Genomic DNA, 24,171 nt, shown 5'->3' with positions numbered 1-24,171 from the left:
TTTCCTTGTGTAAAGCAATATTGTGTGATAACTTGAATACTGTTCAGCACAGTGGCTAGAAATAACAGTACAACTATGTACAAAACTTTAAACAATATTTGACAAATTTCTACAGCTGGATGTAGAATACAATTGAGATAAACAACTGCTGGGAAATTTACATGGCAAAGCATTAGCTTTAACACATTTGGTTCAAAACCTTCAATTCTGCTAAGAACAAATGTGCATTTTAATTAATATTTAGTTTCTCATGGAAAAAATATAAAGAACATGTAATGGCATTGCAAATATTGTACAGAGTTCAGCACTGATCTAAAAACCACTCATCATATCCCCTGGTAACCTAACACCAATAACTGAGACTACAATTTCTTATCTGGACATAACCAGAGCATAAAAACGTCATCGTACTGCAATGTTAGTCTAAAAAGAAAAATATTAAAAGGAATTGATACTTACATCATGAGTATTTTCTGCCCTTTATCTTCAGTCTATAAAATATATAGTGTTTTCACCTAGGCCTGAGATTAGTAGGGTTAAAGATGGCTGTTGTGTTTCACGAAGCTTTTTCACATGAAAATGGTTAGAGACAGACCTCTCTCCTTCTACATTTTCTGCAAGGGGAGTCAAAAAACAGTGGATGTTTTATAGGCTGCAAATTCCACCTTGTAAGACAGCGTTAACAAAAACTCAGTAATAAAAAGGAAGCAATGCTTTATTTCCATAAAAAGCACATATCTAGTGAGTAGTGGCTCACTCTCACCCCCCTCTCACCTCACTAGTGGTGAGGGGTGGCTCACTCTCACCCCCCTCCAATTTCATCTCCAAAAGCAGAAAAAAAAAGAGCAAGTTTAAATGCTCCTAGTAGCTGCAGGCTACTAATCTCTTCAATTCCTGGAAAAGGTGAACCTTATTCTCTTAGGAGTAGACAGCATAAACAGAGTTCCAATGAGCTGAAAGCAATGGAGCAAGAACACCAAGTTTATTTTGCCTTTGGGGTCCTCTTTGTATCACAGAAAATTATCTCTGAAAGCAATGCTCCTCTTTTTCCAGTATAATAGAAGAGCACCACAAATCCCATCTTGCCATGTACTATTTTGAGAAAGTGTCCAGCCTGCAAAACCAGGATTATTTTACATGGATTTTTCTTTTATTCACACTTAAGGAGGGGGGAAAGCACACTTTTACACACACAAGTAACTGAAAGTTATGGGAGAAGCTTTAAGTACCATGAACTTAAAACTATTGTTTTCCCCACCCCTCTTAGAACACCCACTTGCTACTTCTGGACTTTCACCCAAACACAATTACTCACTACATAAATAAAACGCTGCTCTTCTAACACTGCTCAACAAAATCTGAAAACCTACTTCCAACCAGCAAATGAACGAACATTTCCAAAAGAGAAACTAAACATTAATTTGACTTTTAGACGGTAACAGTAGCATTTCACATCCTTAACTGCCAACAAAAACCATGAGAGGAAATCCCCAATCGCCCCCTGTGAAACCTGAAAGAATTTCTGTCCTTTAACAAAAACATTCTTGTCTTTCAAAATCCTCTCACACACAATGTGGAATGTTTCTCATGTACAGCCTAGTACTGAACACTTTATTTGCAACAGTTTAACAGTCATTAACTGAGCAACACCTGAAACCTTTAAATGCCACAATTTTACATCTATTGAAATGACAGTAAATGCAACAGTTGTTTTACTTGTAAGCACATGACAAAGTGATATACATCACAGATTTGCTGGTTCTCCTCATGTTCACCCATGTCCAGGGTCATCATTCACCTGGATCTGAATGCACTTATTCCAAGAAAGTGGAATGTAATGAGGAAATATTAATGCATAAAACAAGGAAAGGCAAAAGAGTGATGTTCCCTCTTTAGCTTTGTAGCTGTAAAATATTTTATATTCCAATATGACATACATTCCAAGTTACCTGAGTTTACACTTCAAGAGAAGTACCTGAAGCTAGGCCATAGGGTGGGCACTGTGCAACTGCTGTGGCCATTTTTTTTTTTTTTTTTTTTGCATTGTGTGTATTACAGAAGTTAGAAACATAAACACCTGGATCAATTGTAAACATAATTCTGAAGTACAGTATTTTCCATAGGACACAACACAGCAAGACATTTTCTATTCAGACAGGCAACATTTTTTTATATATAGAGAGAGCTTATTTATACTGTAGAATTTGAAACAGAACACAGGACACAGTACTAATCTGGTCAAATGTACTATGAAATGCATAGTCTCCACTTAAAACGCTTAATGATATACGAATTCTGCAGGCATTACTGCTTTCTCACCAAAAAATGCTGAATATGGATTCCGTCCCTGCCAAGAACAGTGTTGAGATATTTTTTTGAATGCTGCTAAGTATTCCGTGGTGTTCTGAAAGGTTGCCACCTCATGCAGATGTATCTGAACTAGGATCTCCTCACTCCTTGTCTCGGGGCAGAGGCCTGCTCCACCTTGCTCTAGATTAGCATGTAGCTCTGAGGAGAGGAATGGTCTTCAGTCTGAATTTCTTGCAAAAGCGGCTGCTGCTGCTGGGACGGTTGCTGTACCGGGATCTCTGGGGAGTCCATTGTGCTGGTGTCATCTGACAGAGATGAGATAGAGACCCGGGACGAAAGCTGCTCAACAGTCAGGGTGCTCAAACCTGTGCTTTGACCAGAGTTTGGAGAGTTCTTCAGTGTCAGGTCTGAAGCGGGAAGGAGGGGGCCCAGAAGTTTTACAGGACAGAAAGCTGATCCGGTTGGGATGAAATTAACCTTGTTTTTGTCAGGACATGAAAAGAGAGGGGCTGAGACAGGCTGACGAGACCTACAACGAGAAAAAAGATTATATATCTGGCCAGCTGAGATGTTTTTCACATCATGAACTTTGTGGTTCTACACATTGCTAAAATGTGAATGACAAGGAATGGGATTAATTGGACAGAGGGGCAAACATCTTCCATATTGGTAGTCAGCTAACTGATCCACAGCATTAAAAATAGTACCATCACAAAAAATGACTTGGTAATTACTGGACAAACATGCAACTTCCAGCACAGAAAATCTGCACTACATATGCACACGAAAAATGCCGCAGTCAATTTCGAATGGCACAAATTCTTCTTTGATAGGCAATGCAGCAACAACATATTCAGTCATTTTAAATCCCTTTGAGGACCTCCATAAAAAGACCTCTCCTTTCCCATATTCCATAATTTGTCTGGAGGCTTTTTCCACAACCCAACATTGCTCCCTTCACCACCCAGCAGGCAATGGATGCTGTTAGAGCAAGAAACGTCCCCTCCTTAATTCTTTCATCCACAGGAGCTTAGCATGCAACCTCAACAGCATGTGCTGTGCTCAAATACTGCTGGGTCTAGGGAAAAAAGACATGATGTCCAAGAGTTTAACTTCCAATTTCTTGCTCAGCAAAAATATTGAGCCAAGTCTATGCCATAAGCATACTACCATCTACAAATGTTTTACATATCTTTCATTCCATTTTATATGTTTAATACACATCAAAATGCAACCTATGCTTGAAACTGGTAATTATGACAAGGAGAGTTTTTGTTTAAGGCATGAAAATTTAAAATGTTATAAAAAATACATGGAAAGAGGTTTAAATAAATGCTTAGGAAATTAATGTACCTTATCTTTCCTGCTTGGATTTTTGTTGCCTTTTATAAATGCACAAAAAGAGGTAAAAGACTCCATTTTCTCTTCACACCAATGTAAACACTTCAACTTCTCTTCTGCACAAACTATAAGAATAGTTTGCTCCTGAAAAACCCATCAGCTGGAATAGTTTATTCATCTGCAGTTGAATAGGCTCAGTAAACAGGTTTACTGCTTTGCAGATACCAGCTGATATAAAAGGCATTACTTACGACATTTCCTCAAAGACCTTCACTCGCTCACATCCCTCTGGGGGCTCTCGTTTGAACATGTAGCTGTTGTTTGGTTTGGGAGATGAAGCATACTTGGGCAACGGTGAGCTACTCCCACTGTCTGAAAATTTAAAGCAGTTATATTACTAGAGATTGAGAGTGCTTTTTAATTAAATTCGATTTCCAAACAAGATGCCTTTTTCACAATTTAGCCACTACGCTGGTTTGCTTCTACCACAACGTTTCCTTTATTGCAGGCTACTTCTAACACCCTTGTACAGCACATTTCTTCTGAATAACAGCTTCGGTGCAGCAGCAATCTATCGCATAACAACACGTAACAGGAGGATATTTTTATCCAGAACACTGCAATCGGAACAAAGCAGAGCTGTGATCCTGGAAACAAATACATTCTTTATTACGTAGTTCAAAAACCATAAATGAACAAGGCAATATGCCTAATACATGCAGGAGAATTATGAGTGGTAATGATAAAATGCCTTCTCACTGTATAAACAGTGTTATTAAAAATGTGCATATACACCTTGTATCTTACTTTAAAACATAATTCTTCACTGGAATGTTGACCTTATTAGTCTCATGAACAGCTCAGAAGCTGTAATAAAACAAGTTTGTGACACAGGTACTGCTACCTCATCATTACAATGTCTTATCTTACTTGCTTCACAGTTGTGAAGTTGTTTTAGTATCCAGAATAAAACTTCTGCAGTTTAATTCTCTCATCACTACTGGCTATATGATACAGGTATTCTTCAAAACTCCAGCTGTATGTGTGTATTTTAACCAGGCACACTTAGAATTAAAGGTGTGAAGATCTAAGACAAAAGGCAATGGGCGGGTTTGTTGGTACTTCTCAGAAAGTATGAGAGAAGGCTCAAGTCCAGTAATGACAGCAGCACAAAAGTTTGAAATATTAAGTCTATGAAAGGGTTCCCTTTAAGCAGTCATGCTGACAACATCATAGTGAATGCATTAAGGAAATGAAGTAGGTACAGAAATAGGTATCCACAGAAAATTAGCTTTCTGCAGTGGCTTCTACCTTTTCAAAGAGCAACATCTCTCCCAGGGTTGTATTAGTGGTTCCCTATGCCCTGCTTAGGATTACAATTAAAAAATGAAATATTAAAATTACACCTTAATTGGAGAGAAACAGCTGCTCTTGCTTTAGCTCTTTTGGAATCTTTCCACTAATGTGGGGTACCTTATTTTTAACTCAAGTTTATAACCTTTGTTTACTTTGCTGTTGTGCATGTGTGTCGCCTTTCAGCTACCCAAGCTTCAAGCACTATGATCTAACCTCACCAAAGTGGACAGATTTGTCTTTAACAGCTTGCAAAGAGTAACTACACAAACTTTTACATTACCATGACTCCAATACAAAGGCTAATATTAGCTGTTTTGAAGCATTTCTGCTTCCTCTTACAACAAGAAACAAATCAACTCGAATGTCACATTTCCCTTTGAAGACTTATGAAAGATATGAGGAAAAAAGTAAGTTGAAGTGAACCTCAGTAGCATATTGATTATTCAGCTCTTTCCTGCTGTGGAGTGAATACAGAACTTCTATTTACAGAATTTTTGGTGTTAACTACTAAGGCAGAAAATGCTTAGAAACGATACAGATATTTGCCAAGTTGGGAGCATGATGGTCCTGTTGGCAGCTTTCCACTGTTGGCCCACACCGCTCATTCCAAACACAGAAATCATTAACAGAACTCAGACAGTTTGTTTCCTCCTTCTAATATTTAAAATTGAAGATCCAAGTTTCTATTTAAAAAATTAGAGACATAAAATGTACTACTGTTCATTTCACCAAACAGTGGAAAACCATGGCAGTACATTCAAGGGAAGAATCAAACAGAATTCAAAGTTAAGTCAGTTCTTGGAAGATTCTAAATCTTGTCTACTAGCCAGTTCAGCTTTCAGACAAGGTTTTGGTTTAGTTAGCCCTGTCTGGCTGAAACTTTCTATGTAGGGCAGCTGCTAAACAAGTATCTCTCTTTACCCTCCCTGCTTTTAAAGCCTATGAGTTGTAAGATTTTCGTTTTGACCAAACACACAGCACGCACTATTTGAAGAACATGTGTGACTGTGATCAGACCTGCACATACAGGCCGGGTGTTGGGCGAGAGCAGAAGGGGCTGGGAACACAGGCCACAAGTGGCAAGAAGTGGAATTCACAGCTTAAGACAGTCTCCACCTGTGTATCCTGTAAGCTCTGCAGTGCTCATCTATCCCATCACTAATCCCCGACGACACAGACGCAGCAAACCTTGAGCGTTGTCCGAGTGTTTGATTTGTGCCCTTGTTGCTCTCTGAGGCCCCAAGGCCGAGCCCTCATGTCCCACCAGCAGGGGGCGCCCTGCCAGCGTGTCCCAGCCCACCCATCCCATTCCACCCCATTCCATCCCGCTCACAGCGACCATGGAACCTTTGGGGAGTTTTGCTGCCACAAACGCACAGCAAACAATACGAAGCCTTATCACACGGAATTTCTGGATACATACTTAAAACAGATATATTCTGTTATCTAGAAGACATTTTAAGATTGTCATTAAAACACTAAAAATACCTTTTTAACCTCAATACCAGAAATTACAGCTGGCACATATTAGAACAACTAAAGAGGCTAACTAAAAAAGAATCCGTAGAACAGTTTTTTCAGTGACAATACTTAAATGAAACAAAAATTTGCCAGTGAGCCTTGGGATTTGTTTTGATAGGTTCAAAAACACAAAATAAGACTATCCAAAGACTTCGCTAACAACCTCCCTTTAAAATACTACGAATCAGATGCCCAGAATTTAACAAGTATCTTCAGTTCATCTTCATGAACATGTTACTTGTAAGAGCCTGCTAGCAACAGTGGGACTACTAAATGCTATGTAAAGGCACATAAATCAAAATCCCTGAAAAACAGGGTATACCATCTCTATTTGTCCAAAAAACACCCTCCAAAATTCATCTGCTTATACATTCGGATGCCTTTGAATTTCACCTCTGTCACAGCTGCTGAGAATGCTATGTAGGGCTCTGAATTACAGTTTCATGGACCAGAGCATCACAAAACAGATCTAGTGAAACCAGTGGTTTTAATATAAAATCATAAAGCCAGGTGCCATGAAAATACCTTCTTTCCCAACCCTTCCTTGTCTGCTCTAATCAATACTGTGTTCAGAGCAATATTGTGGGCCTTTCCTGAAAATTAGCTTTCACTTGCTTTTGAAAAATTCAATTATTTAACAGCTTCTTGCAAAAAGATAAACCCAACAGCTGACAGAGTCCAAAGGACAGCTGTGAGGGCCTCAGGCCAAAGCACAGCTTTGCACAAAAAGTAAAAGATGCTTTAGGAATGTAAAGCAGTGCTGTGAGACGGATCATTGGCTCCTCTCACTGCTTATGTCTCTCAGTCAAACTAACCTTCCTTTCTTATTCAGCAACACACCCCAGAACCATTAATAATGCTGGTAATTCCACTTTCTAATGGTAAACCCAAGTTATTCCCATCAAGAGGAAAATCAAGCATTGAGAAAAGTAACAAGAAAACATAGTTAAAACATCTACATTTGGTTACACAATACATTTTTCCGAACTTAACAGGTCTCACAGAAAACTGATGATGGTTTTCCTCTAGCATCACAAAAGCCTTTAAAATGAAGGTGTGGAAACCTTCCCAAGTTTTTGTTGTACAGAGCAGGTAACATCCACAACAAATGTAATAAACTGTCCCTCATAACTTGTTGTTCTCTGGTATTTCTACCTATACTGCTCATTTATCTATAATTTAATGATTTTGAGTAACATTCAGAACAACTGGCCTGTAGTATCTGGATGATCTAGAAGTAAAAAGCACCTTTCTGACTATGTTTTAATAACCTCTGAACAAATTACCTTCTTTTGGAAAACTGCTACATATTTTCCTAGTTTTTAATCTTGCCCTTAAAGAATTGTGATGAGCAGTTCAAACTTTCATCCTTCATATGCACAGTATAACATTCCTTACTTAAACTGATTTTAAAATGCCATCACAATGACTTAAACTGGCTGTTTATCACCATCACCTACACACTACTACTGGAGAAGACTTTTGATACAAGCCTAGCATTAAAGCCAGTCTTAAAACCAAAATCCACAAATAAGTATCTACTCATAAATTTCACTCCAGTCAGCTGTTCAAAAAATACAAGGCAGGAGATAAAAGCCTTGAAAAGCATTAAAAAGGATAGATGCACTATTTCAAACGGTCTTCACTCGCTACTGCCAATAAATGTACTGCTGAAAATTCCCATTACTGTGATAACAAAGTACTAACTGCAAAAGGAATTATTCATTTCCTTGCTTTTTAACTTATATTTGTTATCAAGACATATATGAACCAATTTACCTGTCAAGATGGCTTTTTGTGTGCTAATACTTTAGTGGATGTTTCGATAGTGAATCAGTCTTGACAACATATTAAAATTCACATGCATAGTCTAAGAGGAATATGGTGTGGGTAAGCTAATACCACTGTTATTATTGGAGCACAGCCAACTATCATGTTGACCTAAGACTTTTACTTTAATGTGGTTAACTTAACCCACCCCCAGTTCAGGATTTGGGCAGATGGATTTGTTTTCCACTACTTCCTTTTAAATCCAAGATGGGGAAAAAAATACTTTTCAGAAATCAAGAAAAGCTAGTATTTCTCCTGCTGACTTCCCCAATCCTATTCCCAAATTACCTCAACAATTAACAAACAGATAGTATTTACAGAAAAAAGCTTAACCTTACTTATAACCTCAAAATACTATCTTTAGCTTATTAGTAAATATATGCTAAATCTTAGAAGTTTTCATTTCCTCTGTGAAACTTACTCCTCTTAGTTTGCATGATTTACTCAAATCCTACATCCTCCATACTGAAGTCCAGGTTTCAGTTAGCTGACCAGAAGCACAAGGGTAATTTTATTAGCAAACTGTTGTCAAAAAAAAGCCGCAGTCTTTTTCACACTGGTGCCTACATTCCCATACTCCATAGTCTGTCAGTAACTCTTAATTACTGAAATTCCAGTTGTACTCCCACTATAGAACCAAACATTTACAGACTTCAAAAAAAAAAAGCAGGATATTGATAAACACATAAATTATTCAGAACTTTTGAGCTGCTATGCAGCATACACAGAGAAGTAATTACTCTCCATCAGGTTGTTCAAACAGGTATCTGAACTTCTCACCAAATACCTTCAGGTGGAATGTAAGAGCTCAGAAGCAGAATACTTTAAAAAGCAGTCCAAAACTTCATCACCATTTTGAACAGCAAGCAACTCACCTACGATAAATATACAGTCTACCACAAACCTTCCTGAAACCTTTCTTAAATGTCAACATGTTACAGTCTGAATTCTTCACATTAGAATCTTCATAAATAATTAACTGTTTGCTGTGCTCCTCTGACGTATTTATGGAAGATGTTTGTGAAGTTTCACAAACAAGAGGGAAAAAGATATGTAAACAAACAAAACCAATTTTCAGATAAAACCTCAATCCCTCCACAGCCATCAAACAAAAACAAAAACTGATGTAATGAGTAAAATGAAGGTAGTTGTAAAAGCAGGACATCACATGCCTCCCATAGGTAAAGGCAGGCCATTCTACTCTCACCTTTATCACGGTCATAGAGTAAATCTTCTGTTGAACAGGGACTCCCATCCTGAGATTCAGGAGGGCAAAAGGGAGAGACACATGGTGAGTGACTGCTGCAGCTGCTGCTGCGCTCCTGGACAGACGGAGTCTGAGTGTCAATGCTTCGGGTACTACTACTACGATAGTGAGCAGGTAACGGGGCCCTTCGACCGTCAGGGATATCCAAAGGCTGCAAGAGAAACAAGCAACTCATGTTACAGAGAAAAGATCAAACTCACAAGCAAGGTCAGCCTGTAGCAGTCAGAAGTGAAGGCCTTAAGAAGAACAAACAAGGCATTTTTGAAAGAAGATCTCACACAAGAAAATAATGCAGTGTACAATGGACACAACATAGATTAATTACGCTGAGTACTGGGGCAATGTGCACATGGTTAACATCCACATTTCAACACATGCCAGTGTTATGTTTTTATGGTTTTTATGACAGTTTAAAAAAGCAAACCTCCCTCTCTAATCATACTTAGTACTACAGTTTTCAATAAAGGTCACCGTTATTATAAAAGAAAAACAAGTACCCTGACAGAGATTACATTTGGATAAAAGAGAAACTAGAAAATGTCAAATACAATGGCATGCTATTGCCATAACAACCAATTATAAAAGGAAACCATCCAAGTTTTGCTACTAAGTTGTAATTCTTTAGCACACCCCTACATTCCATCCCTCTAGAGAAGATGCACACACAGGCTTGTAACAAGGCTCACAAGCTTTGTCTTGAACCAAAGCTAGTAAGCTCTGCCTGCCCGTATCAGCCTAGCTGGCACTGGCCAGAGAGATCCTGCATCCCATTCTGCAACATACTGCATAGACATGTTCACAGCAGTAGATTGGCACGCTCTACTTACTTGTCCTTCCCAGTGGAAAATTAGCTTTTTAATAGAGACAGTGCTGCTTTAAATGTAAGAAATCAAATGGGAATTAGTGTCTTGCTTAGAAGCGAAGAGGGAAAATCGCCTGCAAGATTTAAACAATTTTTATTCTCACTTCAGGGAGAACTGTGTCCAAACCATAGAACAGCTTAAACGTTCTAGCTACAAAAAATTAATGTCTTTTTCCTTCTCACTTCAAGTGAACATTTTTATTTTATTACCTCTCTTCCCCATATATTCCAAAACTGTAACAGCTTGTTCCAGAGCCTAAAATTCAACCCAACACTTTTGCTAGCAATGAGGACATGACACCTATTGGCTGAGTATCACATTTTCCCCTTTTCAGCAACAGTCTATCCAGAAAACCACCACATATTACACAGAGAGGCAGACATAGCAGAGCAGGAAGATAATTTTCTTCTTATGAGCCTTCCAGTTAATACCATTTCATATTTCAAGTAAGAGCAAAGAAACACACTATAAAGAGAACATTACAGTTGCTCCATCAAATGCTGTAAGGTTTGGGCACAGCTGTGTGGTCTGTTCCAACAGCTCAGTTCACATTGCATATGCGTTACAACACGACTGCACGTTCTATTCCCACCACCCCCAACAGGCCCTGACTCATTCAATGCACAACACAGACCTGCAGCTCTGTAGTTTGTTACACACAAAGAAGAGAGAGAAAACAAGACTGAAGCTGTAGAAAGAAAACAGTCTCATAATTATCATAACCAAACCAACAAAGAAAAAAGAAACACATAAAAAACCAAAAACCAACAAAAAAACTGTGATGCAAAACAGCATTTTTATTTCTCTCTCTGCCGCAAAAATTCTGTGGGATGTCAGGGAATCAACTGAACCAACCTCTATCTTTTACAGTATCTCTTCTGGATGCCCAGTTTATACAGGTGTGATCTGTAAAAGTATTCTGCATTAAGAGATCCAGAAGGAGACTACACCCTGAACTCCTAAAATGGAATACAACATCCTGAGTTACCTGAAGAACGACACTACAGAACCCTGATGGATTTGTGTTTCCCCATCCATAAAGTGTAAATACTATCTTTCTTCTCACATAACTGTGATGTAAAGTGAACAAAATTTCAGACATACTCCTATTAAAAAGAAGCAAAATCTCAGGAAAAAATTCAGATTTCTGACTTCAAAGCAAGGTGTAACAGTAAGCATGAGGACACAAAGCTAAGGAGGAGAAAAGAAAAACACCAAACAGCTGCTAATTAAGGGCATACACTATGGTCTATATAACAAGTAAAACAAGGATTCCAGCGAGGGGAAAAAAACAGTAAGTGATCACATAATTAAAGACTTCAGGATAACATAGATGTTCTTCCACACCTGGATGAACAATGTAGTCTCAGCTAGTCAGGAAGTATATCCCAAATCACATATTTCAATCTCCTCTGAAATAAAGCCTGAGGTACAAAAATAATCCATATTTTTACACACATATCTAAAGATACACAAAAGCAGAAAAAGCTAAATATTTATCATACTTTCCAAGTGCAGTAACTTTTAAGGCATAGAAAATGCCAGTTAATATCTCAGATTACTGTGCTTTTGTATTTATCTTTCCCTTAATGCTGACAAGTGCAAAAATCTCCATGAAAATACCAACTAAAAGTATTTTGCTTGTCAAAAACTTTATGTATAAAACCTGATCAACATAAAAAACCACTTCTGAAGTTACTTTTCATAAGTCATGCCCAAACTATTCTAAAACTGAAGTTCTCACAACCTTACAACATAAGAAAGAGGGTAACTAATTTGGTACAGCTGCTATTAGTTTCCATAATGCCCAATGCATGGAAAACAACAAGAAATTACTGCATTCTATACACTATTTCTTGAGGGGTTTTTTGCAAGTATGTCCAGTCATTTATCTCCCTTATGCCAAATGCATTCTGACAGGACACCTGTCCATCCCTATGGGATGCGTGTTCTTGGACACAGTTACATACTGCTCTCATCTCCCTGCAAAGGTATGAAAATGCTCCATTTGACAGCAAGCATGCATTTCTCAACACACTGTTAACATTCACCTATCTGTTTTCAGTATTGATCTTTTTGCTGGAAAAAACACCAACAATGTTCTATTTAGGAGAATCAGGAATGCTACCAGTCTATAAAAATACTACTGATGGGAGTCTCCTCACAAGCTGTATATCTATCTGGGAGGCAACTCCTTGAGAGCAAAGCATTCAATGCTATTGATTTAAAAACTTTCCTCTAGACTGGAACACAAAGGCCAACATAGGTAAGTGCTTCTTCCTGCTGGCATCAGTGCATTAGATAAGGTGCAAGTGCAAAAACCATAATGTATCCTAGGAAGGAACACTTGGGAAAAACACAGTTTTCAGATGAAGGCTATGAAGATTTAAGTGAGGATCCTCTGCATCTGTGCAAAATAAAAAGTCCTTTTATTACAGGATTAAGTTTCCAGATGGGTACACAAAACCACCTTGCCATCTCCTTCCAGCAGCATTAAAAATCAAACAAGGAACACAGTAATCAGTTTACTTACATTGTGTGATAGTCCATCAAAATGTCTTTATTTCTAATTACTTCTGTATACTTGATAGTTCCAGAAGACTGTTTTTCCTAACAGGAGGCCTATGAACGCTTGCTTCCATGTTCTGCTACCGGGCACTTTTCATGATTTTCACTCTTGTATTCCGTAAGTGGGAACACCTCTTACCCCTTAATCCCTACAAAAAGTCCATCATCTTATTGTACCTCAGTCTCCAACATTCGTGTTGTGGAGTCACAATGGGACAAGGACAAAAGCCTGCAACAACTTCAAAAAAAGCTGATTCCATCTTAAAAGTTATGGTGAGAACAGAGACACACCATCACACCTTGTCAGAGTTAATCAGCAGGTTATAAAAAAAGGAAGCAAAATATATCCAAGAATTTTGAATAAATTAAACATTTATAATTTAAGCATTAGAACATGAATTAAAAGTTTATTAATAATTTGAGGAGAAAGAGGTGATTGAAGTGACTCAATAAGGACAACTTATTTTTATGAGAGCAAAAAGAAAACACCTTCAGCTAACTAAGCAAGATGAATTATGTGAAAAAATACATCTATAGCTAAACTGCAAAGAATGAATTTTTTTAATATTTTGACCACTCTGCAATCCCTCTAAACTTTATAGTCAATTGGATTTTTAAAAGGTAACGACACAAAGACATTACTAATCATCAATTATCTTTATGAAACACAAAAATAACAAGACAGCACAATAGTGGTGCGGTTTTTTTTACTTTTATAACTGCAATTTGAATCATCATTAAGATGTTAAAACAAAAAAAAAAGGTTTCAAAGAACCAACAGAATTAAGTCAGCACAAGTAAAGACAGAAGACATATTCCAAAGCAACAAACTATCTTTGACTGTGCTTTTAAAACAGTTTCTAAAAATAGAAAATGTTACAGCAAGAAAGAATGGCAGAAAATTCAAAGAAAAACAAACAGGTTCACTAGCAGTGAAACCAGTGAAGTTTGGTTTCCTACGATTTATCTTTTGTTCAGTAATTCCTAACACTTAACCTAGCTGCCCCAACTCCCCCAGGCTAAAACACAGCTAAGTTGTTTATTAGGAGAAAGTTCACCAGCAGTAAGATTGAGTAAATTATGATCTTGTTATGATCTTCCCATGAGCAAACTGAGATCTAGTAATCTCAAAGACAGTGCTAGGAGTCCCACTACAGGTCCCACAAGACCAGACTTCACAGAAATTAACAGTTACATAGCAGGAAACAACCCTCTGCCCACAAAGATGGACTTGACTTCAAGGGCAATGTCTGATTTATGACTTTCTTTTGTGTCTGAAGCTCTCGCCAGCTGAATGTTTGGAGGAAGGGTTCACTATTGCCTTGGTTGCATAAACTGCTGAGCACCTCTGGCCCAAATCCAACAATGCACTTAAGTATGTGCTTAACTGTTTTGCTGGATCAGAGTCAGTACATTCAGTAACATATGCAGGAGAGCTCTGCATCCCAAGCAATAAGCTGTTAAAACCCAAGGACAACATTTACAAGGATGATTTGTCTGACAGATAAATGAAATATCCTCCAACTATAGGAGATTAAAACCCTAGCCATAGCAACATCAATGGTGGCACTACAAAACACACCTTTTTGTACTCGCTTTGGAGATGCTGCAACAAGGCTTATTAAGCTGGGCTTTCAGTTTGCATGTTTGATTTTTTTTTTTCCTTATTCCCATTACAATACACACCTCTTCTAAAGGGATAAGACAGCCTTAGGAAAGAAAACTTAGTGTACAACTAACTACTACAGTATTTCATTCTTAAGACTGCTTTTTCCACACAACTAGGTGTCTGGAGAAGCCAAGACTACTACCAAACGTTTAAAGTTTATTAATGACACGAAGAACTGCAAATACAAGGTTTCAGAATCTTAAACCTCTGATTGAAGTTTTATAGCTTAACTTGTACACTGAATTGCTATTACATGACCATTCATGAGAAAAGCACCTACACCTTGCAGAAGATTAGAAAAAACAGTGGAGTACTTTACTCCACAGCAGAAAATTTTCATTGGGTATTTAGGAAACAGTGGCTGTAAAGCAAGAATTCCACATTTTAAGTGTCATCCAAGCACTAAACTCCTCAATGACAAGTCCAATGGCTCCAAAGCAAAGCTGCCCCATTTGTCACTATTTCCCACACAGAGATCTTCCAGGGCAGACTACAGAGGTTTCATGGAATTAAAATGGTCCACATTCAGTTTATGGAGAAAAAAAAGCATTAAAACCAAAAAAGAGAGCATAGCACCGGAAACTCACATCTTGCTCAAGAAAAAGCAAAATGAAGAAAATATAGCAACCTCCTGATCTCTTATTACTTATTACTGCAGCCTGAAGTGTCTGAATGTTCAAACACTTGTATTCGTCACAAAAACTTTCATGTTCTCTACAGAAAGGGCATTCTAAACAAAGTAGGTCTGGCCAAAAGCCCTTTAAAAATAAAAAAGAAAAACAACAACAAAAAAAACCCCACCATGCTAAAACACTGAAACAAAGTTTTCAAACAGTTCTTTGAAGAAAATTATTTGTAATTCCAGCCACAAGGAAGGTTCCTCAAGAGGAAGGTTTTCCCGGTGTTTATAGATTACAAAGAGATAACAACCATAAACATGTTACTATACGCTTACCTTGGATACTTCTTCTTTTCCACTGTTGTCCTTAATGAATACTTTTTCCAGTTCAGGGCTTATTCCTTCTACATTACACGGCACACGTGAAGCAGTTGATTTTGGCACTGAAATGTTTGACAGTGGCATAGGGACTGATCTGGAAATACAAGCCTAGAAGGTAGACAGTAACATGACTTAAAGATGGAAAACAGAATAAAGGCACAAGTCTGAGACCAAAACTAAAAACATTACTAAGTAAGAAGCTGTGTATTAGTTTTGCCATCCAGAAGATCATCTTTACTTAGTGAATTTAAATAAAAACAAATGCCTGCATAAATAAAAACCCAATGTATCATCTCTACTTAACTCAAAGAAGAGTTGTATAATCAAAGCATTCTATGACTTCACTTGGTAGTAAGTAGACAGGTGTATGTACTTTCCAGAGGCACCAGACTACAGTTTACACTGGAGGGGGACGGGGAGCGTGTGGGGCCCTGATGCTAATGTTTTAACTGGGATCCAAAAGGCATTTCATAACATTCCTACAGCTTAATGACTCAACTGAAATATTCACTTAATGCACTTTTACTCTCTTTTGGCTGGCTTTCGCAAATGAAAATTAAAACATTCATTCTGAACCTTTAATTTCATTAGCTTATAGCTTTTCAGAACTTTATGTCAAAAGTCTTAAGAGAAATCATCTTGAGTTTAAGATAAAAAGCATGTAAGTAAGTAAAAATATGGCTTTCAGAAAAGCCTGTTGAGTGGAGCTCTGTTACCAACAGGAAACACTCACAAGAATGCACACACGTCTTGCACAGTCAACCTTAAAAGCTTCACCTTGGCAGCAGCTACACTGACAGCCATGAACCGTGTTCACATGTCAATCAATGTGTTCTCCTCCTACTCACAGAATCACAGGATGCTTAAGACAAAATGTAAACATTTTTTCTGAGTTCTTATCAAGTGAATCTTGCACAATGTGCAGCTCCCAAGGTGCAAGTCATTTGCAAGCCATTTTCTGACTGCCAAAACACAATGCCTGCAGAACGGCTCTATCAGAGAACACCTTCCTAAGAAATCTAAATGTCACATGAGCAATGACAAAGTGAGCTCCAAGTACTAAAGAATGTTTCTTCACAGCATATGTCCTAGGTGGGTTTCAATCTGTGTCAAAGACTGTTTGCTATGTGACTATAATGGCACAGGTACTTGCAACAGCTTGCTCTGAGATGTAAAGCAAAATCCTCTTCTATGCAAAATGTTCCAGGACCCTTTGTTATAAAGGCTTAACAGGTTCAGGAAAAGTATGAAATTCCTATTGTCTTCACTGCATTAGGTTTTGACCACAAGATTTTACCCCCACAGAAGGAATGTAAGGAATCAGCCATTACAGCTCAACCAGCTGCTGTAACTAACTGTTTTATAGAACACCAGGTAGCTAAAAAGGTACTCAGGAAATGCCATGATTGAACCAACATTTCAGATGTTCAAAGAGTGGCCTGTTAGTAACAGGGACTCCAAGCTAAGGATCGACTACTATAGGTGAAATTTAATCAGGACTCAAATATCTGCACTCCCAAATAAGCCATGATTAAATGCTTTCTACAAGTGGCTTAAGGTCCATGAAGGCATTGACTGAACCTCACCTGAGCTTCAGAACTGTAACGTGGGTTGCAATTTTGCTGACACGTTGTAAGGACTAGATCATGACTGCTTTGGGCATCCTCCACTGCACCCTGCTTTGGTACTTTCTTTTTCTTTATTTTCTATTTTTATTTTTTAACTAGCCCAGATAAAATTAGGCTGCAAAACTTATAAGCAAATACCCTCCATAGGAGCTTTGAAAGTTTACCACAAAAAATTAGTCTTTGAAGCAAGTATGTATCCCTGGAAGCACAGGCTTATCTGGCCATGCCCAAAACTTTTACATCATTATGTATTTCACTTGCTATCCTGGTGCAACCCTTCTTTTATTATATGATTACCATCAGATAAATTCCAGTGAAGGTACAGTGTATCAGACTGTTAAGCATTTCAGCGTACCACACAAGAGAACAAACACAAGACAGATGGGAAGGCTCAGCAGGCTGTTCAGCCAACCCTGGTAAGGTGGGAGGCTGTTAATACAAGCAACTAACCACTTACCTGAGTCTGACTGATTGCTATATGGTTGCCATGGAGAGGGGACTGACGTTCCTTCTCTTTGTTGTGACGACTGCTCTGCTTACTGCGCTGAAGCTGCTGCCTCAGTTTGGCAATCTGCTGGAGAGAAGTTCAGGTCAAGTGAGAATGAGTTATCGAATGGGTAACTGCTCAAACCTTCACATATCAAGTGAACCATGGACATTTTAAATCCTCTTTGGAGGATTTTACAGGCATATGGGATTGCCTTTCCTTAAAGTATGAGCATTAAAGCTTCTTTTTGCTTATCAGATACTCCAAAGTATCTGCCCTATTCACCAACCTAAATACAACAGGCTTCGTTTATTTAGTGAATTTCCTCATTTACACACAAGCACTGTAATATCTGATGCAAATAAAAGTAGTCAGAATGACAATTTGTAGCATTTTCTAACCTCTAACTGGTTTAAACTGGGGACTTTGAAGCCTATAGTTTAATTTGTTTGATCTTAAACCAAACCATAATTTTTTAGTAGTAATTCATCATAAAAGTAAAGAGCCTTCACAAACAACTGGCAATCAAAATGCACTGCTCATCTTTGAGTACTTATTTAATACATTCAATAGCACTTCCCTGCAGGCAAAATTATCACAAATTCCTTCAGGCATATGGAATTATCTTTCCTACTGTCTGCTGCAAAGATGTCTAATCAAAAGTTACATATTTTAAATGTCAAATGCAACTAAAGCCATTATCCATTTGACCTGCTCCTTAACAAGAAACCTAAGAACTTCATTTGGGGATTGCTCTACTTATTTATCCCTCCTGGGAAACTTCTACATGAAAGAGAGTACTTACCTCTATAAACATTGTCTCAGAAGTTTAGACTATGTGCAAATTCACACAACAGGTACAGACACTTCCTTAAAACTGGATAATTTGTTCCCTTAGGCGCAAATCCTACTGTTCCCCATGCTCAGCTCACTGGTATATAAGGCCATGCATGGCCCCATTTCATTTTTAACTCAGCTAGAGACAGAATTTTTAAAAACCTGAGGGCAAGTAAGGAGAATGAATGCACATGGAATTCATACATCAGCTGGAAACTAACCTCTCTTTCTGAGTGACAACTTACAAGTACATGCACTCTGTGGTTATTTCCAAGTAGTTAAATATATCACTGGTACTCTTGCAAAGCAACTCTGTGGCAGAGAATCACTTCACATCACTCTTCACAGTGTCAGAGATGTGCTTGGTGAAGAGGTTTGGATGGAGCTTTGCTGCGGGCTGTGAACTTTTCTTTGTGCTGTTTCTGGTAGCACTCACAGAAGAACAATCTACCTTTAGGGCTTCATATCAAGTCTTGCCACAGCTCGTTACCCATATTTAGAGAACTGCTACTCAGAAATGGCTGAATGCTTTGATCTTTAAGCAACAGACAAACAGTTCAAGACTTCCAAAAGGGTCTGTGTGTTCAATACATCCAGAAAAACAGAGCCCTAATACAGCTGCATTACTTACACAGATGAGCTACATTTAGAGAACTGGGACAGTGAGCTCTTGATAAAAGGTGCAACTCAAGCACCATGCTGCAAGAAACTTTGGAGTATGAAGAGATATTTCACCTCTAAAAAAAATACATACGTTTGTCTGGAACTTTTCCCTTCTTCCTGTAGGAGTAACAGCAATTGGGAAACCCAACTCCATAGATGAAAAAAAATGCAGGTAACTACTCTGGTAAATATACACACATTACAAATATCTGTCTTACATTGGAATGCTGAAGAATGGGGAGAACTGGGAAATAATCTTCATCTTCCCTTTTAAAAACAGAGGAGAAAAATGATGCCCAGATCAGAAGACAGCTGTGGACAGAGATGGCTGGCTACAAGAATAATCAGAAAGCAAGGAGAGTGCTGTATATAAATCCTTCATTTCTACTGCCTCTCCTTGATGCTGCGCACTTCCTCCTAAATCAAAAAGTTAAATACACTATTTTGTTTAATTTAAATGAAATATGGTTTCTGAGTTCTCCTCAGGAGCACACTATGAAAAAAAATAACTACACAATACCACCTCAGAGGTCTGGCTGACTGATTTCTGTCACAAGTAAGCTTGCAAATCTTTGAGGACATAGACACTCACCGTAAAATTTGGATAGTGAAAGCTCTAAATGGGAGAGTGTTGATAGGCTGGTATGTCTCTAGGCTAGCCAAAAACCTTGAAGCTCTGATACTGTGAAAGGAATCAATGGATCCCTGGAATTTACGGTTCTCTCAGCCACCTCAAGAGTATGTGTATTTTGGCAGTCAATAGGCTCTTGACACTAACATAAAGAAAAGACTTCTTGGGTCACTGAGGAGAAACGGAAGAGGGAAAACAGTTGATTTGACTGTGTATCTGGAGCTGATACGATCACTTAAGCCAAACAAGCAATGCAGTGAAGAAACAGATGTGCCTTCTTAGATCATACGTCCTTAGCCCTGAACTTGCAGGACCCTAACTGTCCATGATGTGGTAGTTACCTTTGGACAAGAAAATGAGAAAGTAACAATGGGCATATAAAAAGGAATTCGCCATTTCTTATTTATCCAGCAGACCTGGGAGACAGAGGCTTGCTGGCACAGACAACCAGCAAGCTGGCAGTGTCAATGAGTACATGAAATTCGCTGAACTAAATGATGCTCCAGCTCTTCACCAAGGGGAGTCCCCAGTGTTCTACCACTTGCTCAAGCTAATTCTGACATTGCAATAGCTCTTTTTATTCTACAAGATTGTCTTTTAATTACCAATTATTCTCTATCTCAAACTGAAGTAAAGTCACTACTATTAACAGGAATAGACAGCTGTGCTAGCTTCCTTGAAGTTTATCTACACCTTCTTCTCAGGTAGCAGAGAAGCGTCATCAGAGCATCAAACATAAGCAAAATGATCTACAGACAAGTATGAGGTACCCTAATTCTTACAAAACAAATATAATTTATGGAGTAAAAAAGGATCTGAAACATATGCCTTGATGGCACCTGTTCTACCAATTATCTCAAAGAAGCAGCAGATCCTTTCTCTTGGGCACTCAACTGATGCAGCTAATATGAGCTAGGGAGCCTGCTGTGCAAAGAAAATGGTGCCAAGTGAGTGGTATCAGGAAAACAGGCACTTGAAGATCCACCATTAGACCAGATCTATTCAAAGGAAATAGTGCCAATGAAGTGGCAGGAAAGGAACCATGTGCTATGCTGGGGAAACCAAAGGGCAGTAACAAAACACTCCATTTTCACTGAGCAGCTAAGAACAGAAAAGGTTTGGGACACCACTTCCCTCACACGCCCAAGTTCTGAGCACGAACATGAGTGGGGCATACACAGTCATATTAAGGAACACATGTAAATCATCACAAAAAGATCTCACGTGTATCCTAAAGCATCCACTTGTCGAAGACATTTAAGCGTTAGCCTTGCGCATATGTGCACTTAGATCCATAACGTGAATTATATAAGTAAACAAATTCAAATGCTCTCCCTGCCTACCTAACTTGAAGACATGCAGAATATTCCCTTTAGAAAATACAGCTATTTTCTTAGAGGATACAGCTGAAAGTAAAACAAATTTTAAAACAAGAATCAAGGAATTTATAAAGGAGTGAACTCAATTTGAATGCTACTTCCAATGTTCGAATGCCCTTTGTTATTGAAAACTGTTTTGCTACATTTCGATGGGTAAACATATATGTAGTGAATTTCAAAGTACATCTTTTAATTCACAATTTGGCAAGTACTCTCATGTGACTGCATGGAGGGGGAAAACACAGCATAAATCTGTGCACATTTCAGAAAAAATTAAAAGAATTTTCAGCCTTTGCACTTCCAGTGACTGTTCTCTGCAATGTTGCTGATGCAGCGGAAAGACTCTTTTCTTCCCCTATTTTAAAGTAATTTATAAAAAAACCCCACCAACAATGAACACCAAGGAAACACAAAGATCAGTGCATCAGAAACCTACACAAAGTCATTCAGGGCACAAAGTTTCAGTTTGGTCTTAATGATTTGCTGTCAGTCAAAGATAAAATGACCATCCAGGATTATTAAACAAGTCAGGAAAACCCCCTACAAATATATTTTCTGCTTCCTAAGTATTTCTCCAGCTTGAAGCTGTACAATGAATATTAATTTTGTCTATGCCACTTGTAATATGCATGCAGTCTAATATAACTAATGACACTAAACTGAGAAATAACCAAATTAGGTCAGTGCTTTACAACACTGGGATAATCTGAATATCCTGGTAATTTCTCCCTTTTGAAGGGACCTAGATGCAGATGAATACGAAGGAACCTGACACATCCCACTGTACCTCTCCAAATGCTCACTAATATTTACTGGTCAATAGGCTGTATTTTTACAGCTCAGGCTACACAACATGGTAACTTCCTACTGCTGAACAAACCACAAACTCCTTGGTAATTAATGAGTGAGCTCCACCTCAATCATGAAATGTTTGTTAATAAACAAGTTAACCAGTAGGTCAAAGAGCAAAACAAGCATTAAAATTCACCCTAAACCTTTGAATACAATCTTTCAATTGGTATATGAAAGCCCATTAGGCATGCAAGCTCTAATATTCAATTCTCTTTTATTCCCAAGTCCTTTTCAAGTACTCTGTAAGAGCAAAAGGGACCTTCCAATGGGGGGCTGTTGCTGTCTGTGTAACAGATATAGCACAGAGAGCTGCTTAAGGGAAGTGAAAAATCAGCTGTCTGAAATATGTCTTTAAAAACCTATACAAAGCGAAAACTACTTGCTTTAAATAGAGGGTTTTTCCCAGTTCTGGGTAAATTCCAGTTCAGGGTAAGCTATAACTAAAATTGTCCCTGAACAACGTCAACAGAATTTCAAACTAATTATTCAGGTTGAAAAGGGAAAAAATACCAGTGTTTTTAGCCATTACTTGGTTTGTATTCAGTATAAAGACTGATAGCAATCTTCATCTCCCAGTCAAGACATGTACCTACTGAAATAATGTTAAAGCAGTGCGGCATCATCTTAGACAAGTTACACTTAAGACTTCTTAAAATCAAGTAGTAGAGCCCTTCAGAATAAACAATTCTTTAAAAGCAGATTTCGTTATGAAATTATTAAAGGAAAGTTTATATTGAGAGCTGGGGACTTTTAAATTTCTGACAGACTCACTACAAGAAAGCAAATATATCTATTTCAGCGCTAGACATTTAATCCTGACGCATACCTATTCCAATTAAGGGCAAAGTAAGTTTCACTACCCAAAGTGAAATCCTTTTTAAAAGTGGTAATTCTGAATTCATTTGCTTGCTTGGGATCTTAAACCTATACACTCACTTTTAGTTTTTATGATAAAGATCTTTTAAAAAGAGCTACCAGTTGTATTAAACAAATGTATCTCATTTTAATAGTACTCAAATTTAACCAAGAAAAAAATTTTTTTAAACTTAAATGCACATTCAATCTTATTTTATCAAAACCAGTAACTATCACACAAGTGTTTAGCTAGTTTACAGAACCAACATATTAAAAAAAAAAAACCATGCTAGAAACCATCCCATTAATTTCTGAAGCAAGAAAACATGAATCCAAACTGCAAAAACAACCCAAGGAAACTGCAAACAGCTATCTACTTGTTTACTGTCAAACGCTATGGGAAACAATTCAAAATTCTAAGCAGAACAATGTTACCTACACCACACATAACAAAAGCAATTGCCCAGGAGAAGGTGGTATTTTTATTTCTATTACTTAAGCTCTTGCTTTCAGCTGCCCATAGTTTTGTCAAATATCTACCATGCAACATTCTGATCTTCTATCTCCTCCCCATCAGAGACTTCAGTACAAGTGTTAAAGTTGTTTAAGAATGTGATTTAAAATGAAAGGGGGATGGAAGAGATTTTACCATTTTATGTGCCAAAACACCTTACTTTAGCTTTTTACCTGTACAGTTCTGTTTTCCACTGTTTTGGATGAAAAAGCCAAACATTTGCCTGGGGGTCCTTTATGCTGTAAATGTGCTCTTTTAGTCCCTTGGAAGAATCTTTACATTTGGTGAAGCTTTGGCAAAAATTTCAGTTTGCACATGTTCAAGAAAGATATCTGGAACTGGCAGCTGCATTTGTTAACAATTCTGCCTCTCGTGGGCTTCACACTTTGAATAGAACCACCCCAGAGAATTTCTCCTTCCAGGAACTGCAGATTACTGTGGCACAAAGAAAGTGAGTGCACAGATACTCTTGGTATTGAACAAACACTTAACACCCACCACATACAGGCTGACACGTGAGGGAAAGGAAAAGATAGGGATAAAATAGAAGCCAAACAATGGAGAGCCAGAACTGACAAGGAGCTGAAAGGTAACAGAGTA

General features: G+C 38.0%; 1 protein-coding gene across 4 annotated transcripts in view; it reads right to left on the bottom strand.

Moving 5' to 3' along the window:
* The window catches only part of LOC138106431 (glucocorticoid-induced transcript 1 protein-like), a 54,113-nt gene continuing 29,942 nt past the window's right edge, over window positions 1-24,171 (bottom strand). The window contains exons 4-8 of one of the 4 annotated variants that reach the window (XM_069007016.1): window positions 17,811-17,924; window positions 15,681-15,833; window positions 9,566-9,776; window positions 3,903-4,023; window positions 1-2,839 (exon numbers count right to left, since the gene is read on the bottom strand). In XM_069007016.1, the coding sequence (XP_068863117.1) occupies window positions 2,491-2,839; window positions 3,903-4,023; window positions 9,566-9,776; window positions 15,681-15,833; window positions 17,811-17,924 (948 nt within the window). In that variant the 3' untranslated portion in view covers window positions 1-2,490. Of the gene's footprint in view, window positions 2,840-3,902; window positions 4,024-9,565; window positions 9,777-15,680; window positions 15,834-17,810; window positions 17,928-24,171 lie in introns of all 4 variants that reach the window. The other 3 variants (XM_069007015.1, XM_069007017.1, XM_069007018.1) reach the window with 3 other exon arrangements.

The sequence above is a fragment of the Aphelocoma coerulescens genome, chromosome 2 (assembly GCF_041296385.1).
Source record: "Aphelocoma coerulescens isolate FSJ_1873_10779 chromosome 2, UR_Acoe_1.0, whole genome shotgun sequence".
Classification (NCBI taxonomy): Eukaryota; Metazoa; Chordata; class Aves; order Passeriformes; family Corvidae; genus Aphelocoma; species Aphelocoma coerulescens.
The sequence above is the reverse complement of the archived record's forward strand: the minus strand, read 5'-3'. Positions and strand labels throughout refer to the sequence as shown.